Source organism: Centroberyx affinis, unplaced genomic scaffold (assembly GCF_046629955.1).
Source record: "Centroberyx affinis isolate AG114_WGS23_722 - 3 ecotype Tasmania unplaced genomic scaffold, CSIRO-AGI_Caff_v1 ptg004204l_1, whole genome shotgun sequence".
NCBI lineage: Eukaryota > Metazoa > Chordata > Actinopteri > Beryciformes > Berycidae > Centroberyx > Centroberyx affinis.
In genome coordinates this window covers 294,617-308,484 of record NW_027281952.1, presented here as the reverse complement: position 1 = coordinate 308,484, position 13,868 = coordinate 294,617, and the positions used below count along the sequence as shown (strand labels likewise).

General features: G+C 42.8%; 1 protein-coding gene across 1 annotated transcript; it reads right to left on the bottom strand.

Moving 5' to 3' along the window:
- Positions 1-237: 237 nt before the first annotated feature.
- Positions 238-9,031, bottom strand: LOC139664191 (kidney mitochondrial carrier protein 1). Its single transcript, XM_071542937.1, has 9 exons — positions 8,842-9,031; positions 8,585-8,732; positions 8,401-8,495; positions 7,929-8,014; positions 6,807-6,902; positions 6,115-6,239; positions 4,869-4,992; positions 2,385-2,465; positions 238-1,768 (listed from the first exon to the last, which is right to left on the bottom strand). Exons 1-9 carry the CDS (start codon positions 8,903-8,905, stop codon positions 1,727-1,729), a joined length of 861 nt encoding a protein of 286 aa, XP_071399038.1. The 5' UTR covers positions 8,906-9,031; the 3' UTR covers positions 238-1,726.
- Positions 9,032-13,868: the final 4,837 nt, after the last annotated feature.

Here is a 13,868-nt window from a genome sequence, read left to right as displayed (position 1 = left end):
GACGCTGCGTGTACATGTGTGTTTGAGAGAGACCGGGGCTCCCTCAGAAACAAGCCTGTGCTACATTTGTGGGCCCAAAAGTAGTTGGGGCTGGGAATGTAAGGGAGACAGTGGAGGAGACCGATAAACACCCCATTGATTTCCAACTGGGTCGAGTCCCGGCATCGCAAGTGTGGCTACACGGCGGCACCCTGTGGATGAACGAGGAACTGCAAGGCAAAAACACCAGTAGACTTATTCTGTTTTATTTCAAATGTACAGAACCGAAGCAGCATTTACATCAGCATGACAATGTCGCACCGGCATACAGACTTTGGCACTACTAACGGCTCACACACACACATGACAGCCAGCGACATATCCAGTCTTTACAGTGCAAGAAAACACATCTACCTACTACCTTGTGCAAATACAGTGCGTAGAAAGCAACCTCAGAATTCTCTTATACACTTTAGAAAGTAAATAGTGGATCAGGTGCCGCAGAAGGTAAAGCTTTTAGTGCCTTTGACCAATAAATGTCTCCAAATGATAGAACAGATCTCCAGTGTTCAAGACAGACCTTGGACACCCAGTCTTGCCCTAGTGGTCTGACCCTAGTGTGTGTGTGTAGGGGGGGTGACGACACTCTTTAATATGCCACCGAGTGTTTACTGTTACATAAGATGCATCTGTGTTTGTCATTAAGTTCTTACGGCGATACACACACACCATACCAGACACAGGAGCCCAGGGAGCACCGTCCCGACCCGGTTGCCCCGAGGTTATATTTACTGTCTGGCATGAGGGACCGCTGCTCTTGCCACATATGGGTGTGTGTGTGTGTGTGTATCTTACGCCAGCATCTGCACTCTGGTCTTCAAGCTGTTTATATACCTGCTATTATAGTACACTGTAATTTATTCTAGGCTCTAACTCAAGGTAAATACTCCAGGGAGAGTCAGAGATATTAAATATGTTCACCTTTCCGTACACCCATTTTTCTATTTAGCAATCAAGAAAAAAAAAAAAAAAGAAAACACCAGACGGATTCCTAGCCCAAGCTTGTCGACTTGTGCGCACAAACGTTTTCTCTTTTCAAAAGGGAATGATCACTGCGATTGTCAGCAGATCTCTGAGATTCTCCAACAGTCCTTATGCGACTCGGGCATAGACAGGCAGTATCACAAACTAAGGCACTCAATTTGGAATCCAGAACAGGTTTAGAAGATTGAATCCCATCATATGTTTTCCCCCATAATATCATAGCCATTTTTAAAGCAGGTGCTGAGTCAAAAAAAACGGCATTAATGAACAATTAATAGAGATACAAAGTCATTCAGTCAATCCAAAGGCAAGTCACAGTGGCAGACTGCTATTGCGTCCTGGATGTCCCTCCTAGTTACTGGTCAATAAATTAGGTGACATGAATCTGAGCATTTAAATTAATGGCTTAAACTTAAGATGACATTTGGATGAGCTGAAACAGGAGACGCATGTGTGTGTGTGTGTTTGTGTCCATCACAGTGGCTTCCACACATGCCGCAGGCTTCATGAGACATGTAGCCCATACAGGAATCAGGCAAACGCTCATGTTACCCCCCCACACATGGGTCTATATGGTACATCGACCCCCGTTCCCAATCCAGCGGTTCCATCGTGGATCCACACAGCCATTTGGTCCTTCCTGCCCTTCTTTGAGGGTGCGCTCCCTCGTTCTTGCCTCTTCTTCGCCGCCTCGTTCTACCCATCAGACGTCAATCTTCTTCAGCTGTTCGTACGTGAGGAAGAACTGGACACGGAGTGAAGGGCCACAAAGGAGGGAAGTGGAAATTTCCATGCACCGAGATAGAGAGAGAGATGTGACGCACAGTCTGAGGAATTTTGGCTCTTTCTGTACTTGTAGCTCAAAGGCCCCGTTGTAGCTGTTTCCTTGTTACCTCAGCCTACTCTGCTGTAACCCGACAAGTCAATAAGCTCATTACGCTGGTCAGGCCTGGTTGCAGCACGATGATGACCTGCAAAACACCCCCCCCCCACAGTCCCTTCTCCATCATCTTTAATAGGATCTTAGCCTTTCCGGAAAGACTTTCACACACACACTTCACTCTCCACTGCTCCCATTTCTGCCCCAACCCTCTCCTCCTCCTCCTCTTACCCCCCTCAAGGGCCCCCTGGTTTCTTCCTAGCCCGAGGCAATGGGGTACTGAGGCAGTAGCCATCAGCGTTTAACCCAGTTACATAACAGAGTTAGCTAGCATTTGCTCTAAGCTTTCCTCAAATGAATCATGGCTTGGAATGCACAACACCTTACACCACCAAATGCAACTTTTCCCACCGGTTCCATCCCCCCACCCCCAACTCAAAAGATATCAGACTGGTGCGCTAATATGATGCGGAAAGGATACAATGATGTTCCATGGTCCCAGGCGGAGCCAGTTGGGGAAGAAGCCCTTGTAGAGGGCCATGAACCCCTCAGAGCGCCACGTCTGGAGAGAAAACAAACATGTTAAAACCCACTTTACAAAAACAACCATTCCTCTAATAATCACCCTGAAGCCTGCTGTGGGCGGTAGTTTTACCTGGGATTTGGAAAACCAGCAACTTTAGGGGTTGATCGAAGCATTTAATATTACTATTTGATATGAAACATTTATTATCACCAGAGGCAATGACTCAAACATACACATGCAGGTACCTCTTCATGCTAATAGACCGCTGATTATCAAAACTAAAAATCAAATCATTTTGACACTTTCACGGAAGTCTGAAATCAGAATGAGATGTGTGTTGTTCATTGCTCCTCTGCAAAGACTACTTTTATTACTTGCATGGTCGAGTAGATAAAATTCACAGAGGTGTCTGGACCTCCCATCTGAAGAGGCTGTCTGTAACATACAGGGATTAAAGCAAAAAAAAATCTTCTGACTGAAATTTTTTTTTCAGGCCAAGTCATATTCCCCATCTACAATTTGTAAAACAAGTTACAGAGGAGGCCCCCACATTAGGGCCCTTAGCCCTCGACGCCTGCTAAACAAGTAAAATTATGAGATTTCAGCACCACCCCAGCATAACCATTGCTGCTGTTCTCTAATGCAGCCATCAAGCTGTAAAAAGGCTTTAACCTACACTTTATTTAAATACTCGAGACCAATAGCATTTTAAGGGAAGAAGATGCTTTTGAACAGCTTTTCTGTTGCCAGTTTGCTTTTACGTAATTTCAATGCGCACACACACACTACGTGATACTGCGGACGTCTCAACGAAGCACAAGCCACGACCTGGAACGCATTTGTCTGCTACAAATTCCCATTCACACAAAGAGTGACAACTATAAAGATAACGATAGAATATAATGATATGCTCTTGCTCAAGCGTTCACACTACAACGATATTGGTGCCAAATATTCAGAGAAAACAATGGAGCTTTATCAACGTGCTTTTATTTTACTCGCTCTCTAAAGTAAATAACGACAGAGCCGATGGATTTGGGTTCATGCATTGCCGCAAAAGAGAGAGGAGCTAGCAGAATCAATAATGCTCTTATACGGAGCTTTTTTACTTCAAACACCAGATCGAAATACTGAAAATGTACAGACACAACTCTTTGTAATGAAATGCAACTGTCTTCAGCCTTCTCCTGCTGAAGCAAGCACACAAATTTTCTTCAGAAAATGTAACCTTTTCTAGTTAGATTATTGTGCTTTGTTTATATGAGAGCTAATTGTACTGATGGCCACCAAGTGAAGCTATTCATTTTTTTTTTTACCAGTAGGAGACTCTGTACACCACATCTACTGTGGATCAAAGAGTAAAGTCCCTTGTAGCCCATGTTGAGAGAAACACCTGTACTACTGTGGCTAAACGGGTTTCAACAGGCTATTGAAGGGACACATGTTGTTCCCTCCCGGTCATATTATAAAAACATAGGATAATAGCGCATTTGCGGTCAGGCTGGCCAAGACATGATGCTATTTTGTTTAGCTAGCAAAAGTTAGCGAGTTAACTAGCTTCCAGGTCAGTAAACTGCCTTACCGCAAATCCCAAGAGCTGTTCCGATTCTGACCGCTATGTCACGTTTCTTTTCAACATTTTTAGAGGCAATGGTCTTTGTAAATAGCACCGGGTTCCTCTGGACTTCTGTCATCAGTTCTTCAGCAGCAGGTCCGTCACTGCAGTTAATTAATGAATTCTCTCAACCCGTCCTTTGTAGAACTCTATCGAATCGCACTATGAGTGAAAATCCAACGTGACTGTATCCCAACGTTCAGCGACTCAACCATTATTTTTAGCTGCATCCTAAACCCTGTTTTTTGCTGTATGTTTACACCCTTTACTTAAAACAGGAGATGATGAGAAACAACCAACATCAGAGGTAGCATGGTAATATTAGAGCAAGAGCGATTTTTTTAGGAAAAATATAATAACATTGTTTGTATTTATAATATGCAGTCATGACTGCATTGCTTACAAAAGTAGTAGGCTAAGTAGGCTAATGTAAATAAAATAACATTATTAAAAGAACATTATAACATTATAGCCTACAGCCATCTATTTGAAATGGACATGGGGAGCCAAACCTACGTTATCAGCATTCTAGTCAAAAGAGGGATTAGGCATTCGAGAATATTATGGCCTAACGAGAAATATAGGCTATATACCTATAATTACCGACATCCAAGTAGATTATATGTCTATACAAATCAGCTACCTATCACCTGGTAGCGCGATTCCGAAGTCCTGTAACACCCCCCCCCCCTCGCTTTTTTTCCCCTTCGGATCTACACTGATCTCATACATGGCCTCTCTGGAATCCAATTGACGGAAATCCGTCGTAACAACGGAGAACTTTAATCCCTGAACATATTGTCCTGTTAGGAGCTGAGACTGACCTGCAGCAGACAGTCCAGTGTTCCCTGGTACAGAGCCCCTCCCCTCTGGTTCATCATGCGGGTCCGGACTACATCCACTGGGTTGGAGGCCAGAGCGCCTGCCAGGCCACACACGAAACTGGACCTGGGGGACGACAAGCCACAGGTTAAAGTGATAACATCTGACATCTTTGGTGCCAAGTTGTCATTGCTGTTGTGTTTTTGCACAGTTTCCTGCTCATGCTAACTACCCAGTTCTTCTTCTATTTATTCCAAACAAACCACTGTTGCAGCTGCCAGAAACATAAAGCACATCACTTCCTGTGCAGCTGAGGATTTTTCCCGGAAAAGATTGAATTACTATTGTGTTGTACCAATTGAATGAACTCAAATGTTGCATAGTTGCAGGTGTTACTAAGCAACCATTTCTCAAAGTAAGATTTTGGCAATCTCAACTCAGTCGAAATCTAGAATGATGACCACCTCACCATGTGTTTCCAGTATTAAACTATCCAAACACACATGTGTGGGTGTGAGCAGGTCAGTAACAAAGGGAAAAATCAAGGTTGTTAAGTGGGAAAAAGATGATGTCCAGCAAGTATGAATGTTAAGAATGTGGCTGAATAATACATATAGCCAGGAAAGAGAGTCTATATATGAAGAGTTGATTTCTAAAATGTTCTATTCTATTCTCTATTTTGGAAAATAAACTTCATTCACCATCTCAAAAATTTAGATGATCCGGTCTAAAAAAAGTGTTGTCATCCTGTCAACTAAGGACTTAAGTTACAGTACTTACTATCCTTTATAAAGTACAATCATTTGTTTTAATTGTGTCCAGTGACAGTCAGTCATTTGGTCAGAGTATGTGTTTGTCCAAATGGAAAATATCTCAAAGTACAGATGGAATGTCTAAAGACCCTGACAATGTTTACTTCTACAAATGCACACAGCCAAGTGGAGATTTGCTGGCTGAAATACAAAGCTCGGCATTATTGTACTTCTGCTCAGATATCCAGCAATTACAGCCTATTTTTAGACAGCTGGAGCTTGGCATGCTGAGTAAGCACAAACATACTGTACCTGGCTGCCAAAGCTGAATGTGAACAGCAAGAAATAAAAAATAAAAAATGAAGAACTACACATGTAGGGCAGCTAGGAGTGTTAACAAAGCTTCCTCTTTTGTAATGGCAGTTAGTGGCTAGGATTTGTGTTTTGCAGTTCTCTATGTGATTCGCCAAACAAGCCTCGTGTCAGTGTCACTCACAGGAAGTGTGTGTAGACTGTGTCGCCCATGTGACCGGACATGATCAGATGCTTCTTGGTGATATCGTAGACCGGGAGCTCGACCCCGACCACGATGGCTGCCCGCTGAGCTGTTAGAGAGACACCCTGAGCGAGAGAGACAGAGACAGAGAGAGAGAGATTGCAAGTTGAAAATTTGAGTATGAAAGATTAATTGATACAAATCCAACAAACACTTCAAAGGAAGAGCGACTTTGTTCACTCTGCAGCTGAGATGAGATTGAGAAATTCACTTTATGTTTTATTGCCCTTTATATAATGATATGAGAATTAAGTTGTGCGATAAGCGAATTCATTGTGATTTATTTCTGACGGAGGAAGGTCAAAGACATGAATATCTGTTTAGAAACCATGACTTTCACACTGCCCAATATATCTCTAAGGTGTGGGAAAGAAGGAAGGAATCCTTATTTTGAATTCTGAATGATATATTGACTACGATACTGGAATTGATTGTTTGTAATGTAATTTTGAATTTAATTGTAGATTGACAGCATGCATTCCATGTTTTCAGCATTGTGCCTTTTGTTTGATCACTTTGTTTCACTTGTGTCTTGTAAGCCCATGTGGGCACCAGTATGCTGTGTGACACTATAATAAATTAAATCAATCAGAATACAGCAGTTTGAAGGTGGAGAAACAGTGTTAGTGTACCTTCCATAGTCCTCTTGTTCCCTCCTCCTGGTAGATGTTGATGAAGTTGCCCATCATGCTGCCCTGGATCACACTTCCCTGAGCCTGCATGCGGATCTGGGAGGGACAGACAGGGGTAGTTGTCCATGAACTTGAAGTCAGAGACAATGCACACACTCACAGCCTGTGTGGAATGCCTAAAGTCAACCGAGCCAAGTTACAAATTCAAGTACAGGCGTATTGGAATACAAAGGCAAAAAGTTTGAGATTTTTGGCAAGCACACTGTCCTGAAGTATTTTCCCCATCCTGTTTTCCAGGAATTCCCCGCCCCGAGCTAGACTTTTGTTTTTTTCATTTCATAGTGGCTGCTGTTTACAAACCAGCCTCGGCTCACTGTCTGGCTCCGGGAGGCTGTGATGAGTTGGCGGCTACAGCAAGAACACACCGTGACCATAACGCAATGTTCCAAACCTGCAGCCGCATCTTGTAACCCTTAACACTCACACTTAAGAGAGGAGGTTGTTATGCCTAATAGGGCATGGCGAGAAAAGGCCAGCCAAAACATTATGCGCACAGACAAGCAATGCACACACACGGATCATATTCATGCGTCCGTATCGTTTACAGAACACTATGTTAAGTCCTAGAGGGCTTAGTCTATAAATAATCCACAAGTGGTGGCTTGATAGCACCATGATGCCTTTCACTCCACTAGGCGCTCTACCAAAACCAGTTTATAGCTGTTAGAGTCATCTGGAAGAGGACTAGTAACACCCGCCCCCCCCATCCCTGCACTCCCCATGGTCTTAAAAATAGCACTGTGCCAGATTAAACATGGTCTTAATCCAAGGTCACTTGAGTTATTCCAGCTGTATCTATAACAGAACAAGTCTGAATGTGCTCTGAAAGAAGACTGCCCTGTTTTTCCACGGAGGGCGGCTGCACATCATTTGTTGCTGTTCCGAGAAATGAAACCAAACCAGCTCTACTGCTCTGGTGGATAATTGATGGCACGACTGCACAGATTGAGAAAAATCAGGACAACACACAGGGGAGATCCATGACAACCTTTATGTGTGTGTGTGTGTGTGTGTGTGTGTGTGTGTGTGTGTGTGTGTGTGTGTGTGTGTGTTATTAGCTACCTTTAGCACATCGGTGGGGTTGGCGATGGAGGAGGAGATGACTCCGGAGAGAACACCACACGCCACGTTAGTCAGCAGTGTCTCATCTGAAAGAGGAGAAGAGTGAGAGGCATGCTGTAACTGTAACCAGGCTGGGTTCCAGGCACGGGGCTGTAAACTATTGCAGTTTCCCATTAAGAGTCTTATTACACGCACAGACACACAGAGTTACAACGAACCCCTCGCTCTGAAAAAAGGAGGAGACACGTTGAAGTAGGTCACACACATGTCTGTGCCTCCCCTGTGACCTTCAGGGTGGGTGGGTTAGGAATGTGCTTGTTACTGTAGAAGCCTCTGGTGTGGATGTGAAAGACGCACAGGCACTATCTCCAGCAGTTTCACAGAGCCCACACACACACTATGCTGATAACAGTGTATTGATGTATGGGCATGGGATAGCCAGATTGTGTGAGCATGCGTGACTGGGTCTCACCCTCAGGTCTGTCAACTAGTAGCCGCTTGAAGCTTTGGTAGGTGCCAATCTTTATGGTCCCATAGGATGCCTGACGCAACATGGCAGGGGCAATACTGTAAAAGAGAAACAATTAGAAGGTAAGATTCTAACTCCTCTGTCTAAAACACACACATGCGCGCGCACATACATACAAAAGACTCACCCTGAATACAGTGCTCTGAGCCCCTCCTCCCTGCATATCCTGGCCATAGCATGGAGCATGCCTCTGTAGCGGATCTCTCGGTACTTGCTGTCGCCCACCTGGCCTTGAACTTGAAGCCGCGTCTTGGTTAAATCGATTGGGAAGGTCCCTGCAATACAGAGCGGCGGATAATCACGCATTAGACGGTGAATCACATGTAGGAGTCAAAGCATTAATCCGCCCCGGCCTAGCTAGCAGACACAAGACACATCACTCACCGCATTCCGCCGTAACAGAAGCCAGACCGCCGAAAACAAAGGGTTTCCAGTTAGCGTTAGACATTTTCTCCCGCTGCTTGTTGCGTTTGCGTGAATATCTCTCGGTGAACCGGCGAGCAGGTAGCAATTTTTGTTATTCCAACGGCTGCTGAAAAGGTTCAGCTGCGTTTCATACCCTGCCGGCGTTTGAGAAGTCCAGCCCCGTGTCCCTCCTCCTCTCGGCCTTGGAGGAGGATCAGTCCGCCACGCCCCCAGACCGTTCTCCCCGCCCACTGTCCTGTTGCTTGGCAACCGTGCTAGAGAGGAGGAAGAGGCAGCAAGTTCTCGCCAAAGATCGTCTATTTAGACATTATCAATATATCAGTGTGTCTGACTCTTGGTTGTATTTCTTGGTTGTATTTTGTGAATTTCACACTGCTTCGAATGAACTTGTTTCTGAATCAGTTTGAGCCCAAGTAAGAGGAATAATATCGTAGACAGTTCAAGCATGTACACACTCACACACACACACCTACACACACACACACACACACACTGTACACACAGGCAGCCATTGCATTTTAGAAAGTTCCCCATTATTTATTAACTCATTGATAAATACAATTGATTATATTAATTTATTAATTATTTATTATTCATCCCTTTAACCAATGACCAGAATAAAGAAACTGATTCAGTCCGTTATTGATAGAAATAGCACAATAAATCTCTGCTATTAGCTTAATTATTGTCACCTCAATACACAATAGAATAAGCATCTTCTCTTTAGCAGTGTCGACATCAACATCGACATCATCCTTGGTGGCGTAGGTGGCTTTTCTGTTGCTGCAAGGTACGTTTCACACAAAGTTAACCAGATTGTTACTAGTTTGTAGACTTTACATTTGAATTTGTAAGCTGTGAATGAGAATGCTGTACACACATGTTTTTTTATAGTTTATTCGTCTGTTGCTGCTGTTTCTGCTTCATTTAACCATTCCTCCCAACAGAAAAAAAGGTGCAGACTGTAGGTGTAGAGGCAGATCGCCCTGTAACACAGATGGATCCAGCCAACACCTGCCACGAGGCTCCAGCTGCAGCAGATCTGTCTAGCACTGTTCCTTCCTGACCCTGTGCAGGTGAGTGACATCACATCATCACAAACACCCCATCCAAATGTTGTCGTCACTTTCGGGGCTCCGGGATCATGTCCGGTTCCTTTTATCTTTCGCCTGTGTTTAAGGTGAATAGGAGTTCTGGTTCCCATTTAGGTTTTGTCCTGTATATATGTGAAGGCATGGCATTAGAAATATCACAGGGCTAATTTATTATATGTGTTATAAACTTAATTTTCAAGACATCCCATTATCGATGGCCTGAACACACATACAGCTCTCTAGATGGGGTATTGATGTTGGCTTATTGCACAGCATTTATTCATTTCACCTTGGCACACAGCAATGCAACTTTTGGATCAATTTTAAGAACTCCACTCACATATAATGATGACTTACATATGATGTAATGCCTCAAGACCTTCAAAGGACCTTGAATATTATTCAAGGAAACATTAGCAGTCTGGTGATATAACTGATTGCTGCTGCTATCGTTTATTGAAAAAGTGTAATTATGATCAATAATAAGGTAAGACAAGTAATAAGGTAAGATGAGCTTTATTGATGCCAGAGGGAAAATTGGGCCAATACAGCAGCAAAGAATAGACATGTAGGTCAGAGAACTAAGAATAAAAAAGGTAATCAAGGATATAAAGAAAATAGAATGATATGAAATATAGAGCATTTCTATGATGCTAATAAAGTGTTTTTCAGAGTTGGCTGAGAAAATTTGAATTTTCGCCATGATGCCTGTTGACAGATTTACAGATGCCACCAATAATCCAGAGTCCTGTGGAGAATGAATGAGTAAATGTGTATTTTTGACTTCTATATCTAATACCAGCTTCAAGGTCTTCAGTTGAAACATGGTTGTTTTTAGAATTGTGCTGACTTCTTGGTCTTATCCACAGTTGAATTTTTTCAACTGTTACATGTCACAACAAGCTGAGAAGCTTTGACAAAAACAGGCAAAGGAATACGATAAGGCCAGTTTGAAGAACTCCACTGACAACTGAGTTCTGCTGGCAAACAGATAAGCTCAGAGTGAAGATGACAAGCTAGTTTCAACCTCCAAACCTAATATCTGAGGGGGCAGAGTGGAAAATTAAAGCTTGTTTTGAATTGACTTCACTAAAAAACATAGCATACGTTCAATGTCACATGACACCTCTACCCCGCCAACACACACACACACACACACAAACACACACACACACACAGCTTTTGGATTGCACATGACATGTAATCCAAGTAGGTTAATTGTTGTTTCGTGACTAACAATACTGACCTTGGCTTTACCCTCTTCTGCTTGAGTCACCTCCCCGAGTGCAAGGAGAGCAGGGAGGTGGATTAGGTTTGTGGAGGGCACTGACCCTTAACACAACTTTCCTTGGGCTGTAAATGAATGCAGAAGCAAGTCAGTGCTTTACCTTTCGACTACCTGGGGGTCTAAGTGGGCTGGAATGCTACTCCAACAAGGTAAGTAGGGGGAACGCAGACTTTTGTGCATGTTCTACTAGTCTGTCATGGTCAGTGTCATTAGGATGAACCTGCACTCACTGGAGGCAGCAGTGGAAAAATATAATGCTTCTCTATGGGACATGTGAATGCAACTGTCAGTACACATGACATGTTGGCTAGTTAGTCACCATGCCACATTTGTTGCCATATTTGTTGTGTTCATACAGACATTACATCAATATGCCATCATGTCATAATGGCAATATCATGTGCCAGTAACTCATCATGTTAACATACTATTAGGTCAATAAGGATAATGCTAATATGCCATTATGTCATAGTGCCATTAGGTCAATATGTCATAATGCCAATATAACATTATGCCATAATGGCAGTATAATGTACCAATGTGTCATAATGCCAATATGTCATCAAGTCATTATGTCATAATGCCATTTGGTCAATATGTAATTTTGTCAATATGTATTTATTTAATATATCTATCTATCTATCTATCTATCTATCTATCTATCTATCTATCTATCTATCTATCTATCTATCTATCTGTGGTTGTTTGGATGTGTTTGTAGTTTTATCCCACTGCCACTAGAGGTCAGGACAACACCAGTGTAATATTCTGACAATGCCAAAGCCCATTGCACAGATCACACAGGCTTTATGACAAAATGGATAATCAGTAGACAAATTTACCCACAATTCCAAGCTCACCATCCTATGGTTGCAGATAGGAAAGGGGTAGGTATTGATATTCGATTGAAAGCCTCATTGATATCAGGCAGTTTTGTCGATGCACATAAATATTAAATGTGTGTTTCCCTGGGATCAAGCTTTAACTACATTTCCACTGAAAAGTACCTGGTTAGTGGTGCACATCTTTACATGGTTGCTTGCACTGTTGGTTCAGTGGAGACACGTCTGGCTTTTTGTTCCATGTTTGGCCCTGTTTTGGCTCCAGTGCAGTTTGCATGACTCCAAGAATGAATATTTATTTTCCACAAGGTAACTGATTACTAGGGATGGGACGATATATACAAATTCAATACATCACAATACAAAATGTGACAATACATATTGTGGGGCAGAAAAATGAATCGCGATATTAGCTCCATTTTATTCTGCTGTAGTAATCACAAATGAAATGGCTTGACCATCACAATTTCACAAGCTCTTCATCAAAGTTATATTATCTGCACTTTGTAATGACATTTTTAAATTGTTTGCATTCATATCAAGCCATTTTCCAAAGCATACCACGCTTTACATATGTTTGAATGTGTTCTTTATCCCAGGCAGCCCTTTGTTTCCATTAATTTCCTTATGATAGGAAAATCCACCTGCCATCCACCTGAAGATCCTGCCCCGGGTTTATATTTGTCAGTTGCTTTGCATGATAACTTAGTTGAATGCACATACTGGAATGGAAAAGTCTGTATGTCTTGTGGTGCGTTCATGTGCTGTCAGGAATTTCCGACGTCCGGGACTGCAGCGAGTATTTACCACTTTGTGCAGATTAATATACAAGATGAATATACACATTTGACTTGTACTCTTATTAATATAAGATGTTAGTATCTTGTGAGCCGATGCTTTGTGTTTTTCTAAAGAGGTTGCCATAAGCACAAGTTTGTTCACTGAATAGGCCTAACAGTCAATGTTATCTGATTATATGCCAGCATTGGGGGACCCCCAAGGATGTTCTTTGCCCAGGGCCCCCAAAAATCAAGATTCACCCCTGGGCTAAGAGCATCCTGCTACATGAGTGGACACTGACTGCAGGAAGTCACGATCTATCTGTCATTATACTCAATTAGAAAATATAGACCGCATGCTTGAATGACTAGGGTACTGTAAAAGAAGTAGTGGCCAACCATGTATGAGGATTTGATTTTGCATGGATAACATGTTTGTCTGAATGTAAGTGCTGGCTGCTTGTCAGAATGGAGATTTCCAGACGGAGAATATATTGCTCTCTGTAAATACCTCTGTTTGATCTTATCTGTTTTCTATCACATTTGTCCTTCTGGTCTCAGCTCCTGGGAAGCAAATGGGTCCACTCACATGACTGCAAGACATTCATCTACAGCATATTTATTATGATCATATGCTAGTTGTATTGTTTGATTAATGGGCTGGCTACGGGTCAGTAACCTCAGTATTGCCATCAGTACATTATTAACGACCAAGGAGAAGAGAGGAGGTGTGTGTGTCAGCACGCACGCGTTTGTGTGTGTCTGTGTGTGTGTGTGGGCCTGCATGTCTTTGCGCGTGCACACGCGCCACACACAACATCCAGGAACGGAAATAAACGAATGGAAATATTGCAGTTTTATCTGAAACCAATAAGCAGAGGGAAGTGTGGTGCGTCTAAAAATGGCCGCATTTAATGCGGTGATTTGTCAAAAGGAGCCGGGCCGCGGACCTGGGATGGAAGAGGAGGGGATATATCTGTGT

Coding starts and splice junctions, on each gene's coding strand:
- LOC139664191 (XM_071542937.1), bottom strand. CDS start 8,905: ATGTCTAACGCTAACTGGAAACCCTTTGTTTTCGGCGGTCTGGCTTCT. Junction 6,903..7,928: donor ACCCCACCGATGTGCTAAAG/GTAGCTAATAAC, acceptor TGTCCCTCCCAG/ATCCGCATGCAGGCTCAGGG. Junction 4,993..6,114: donor ACAGTCTACACACACTTCCT/GTGAGTGACACT, acceptor GTCGTCCCCCAG/GTCCAGTTTCGTGTGTGGCC.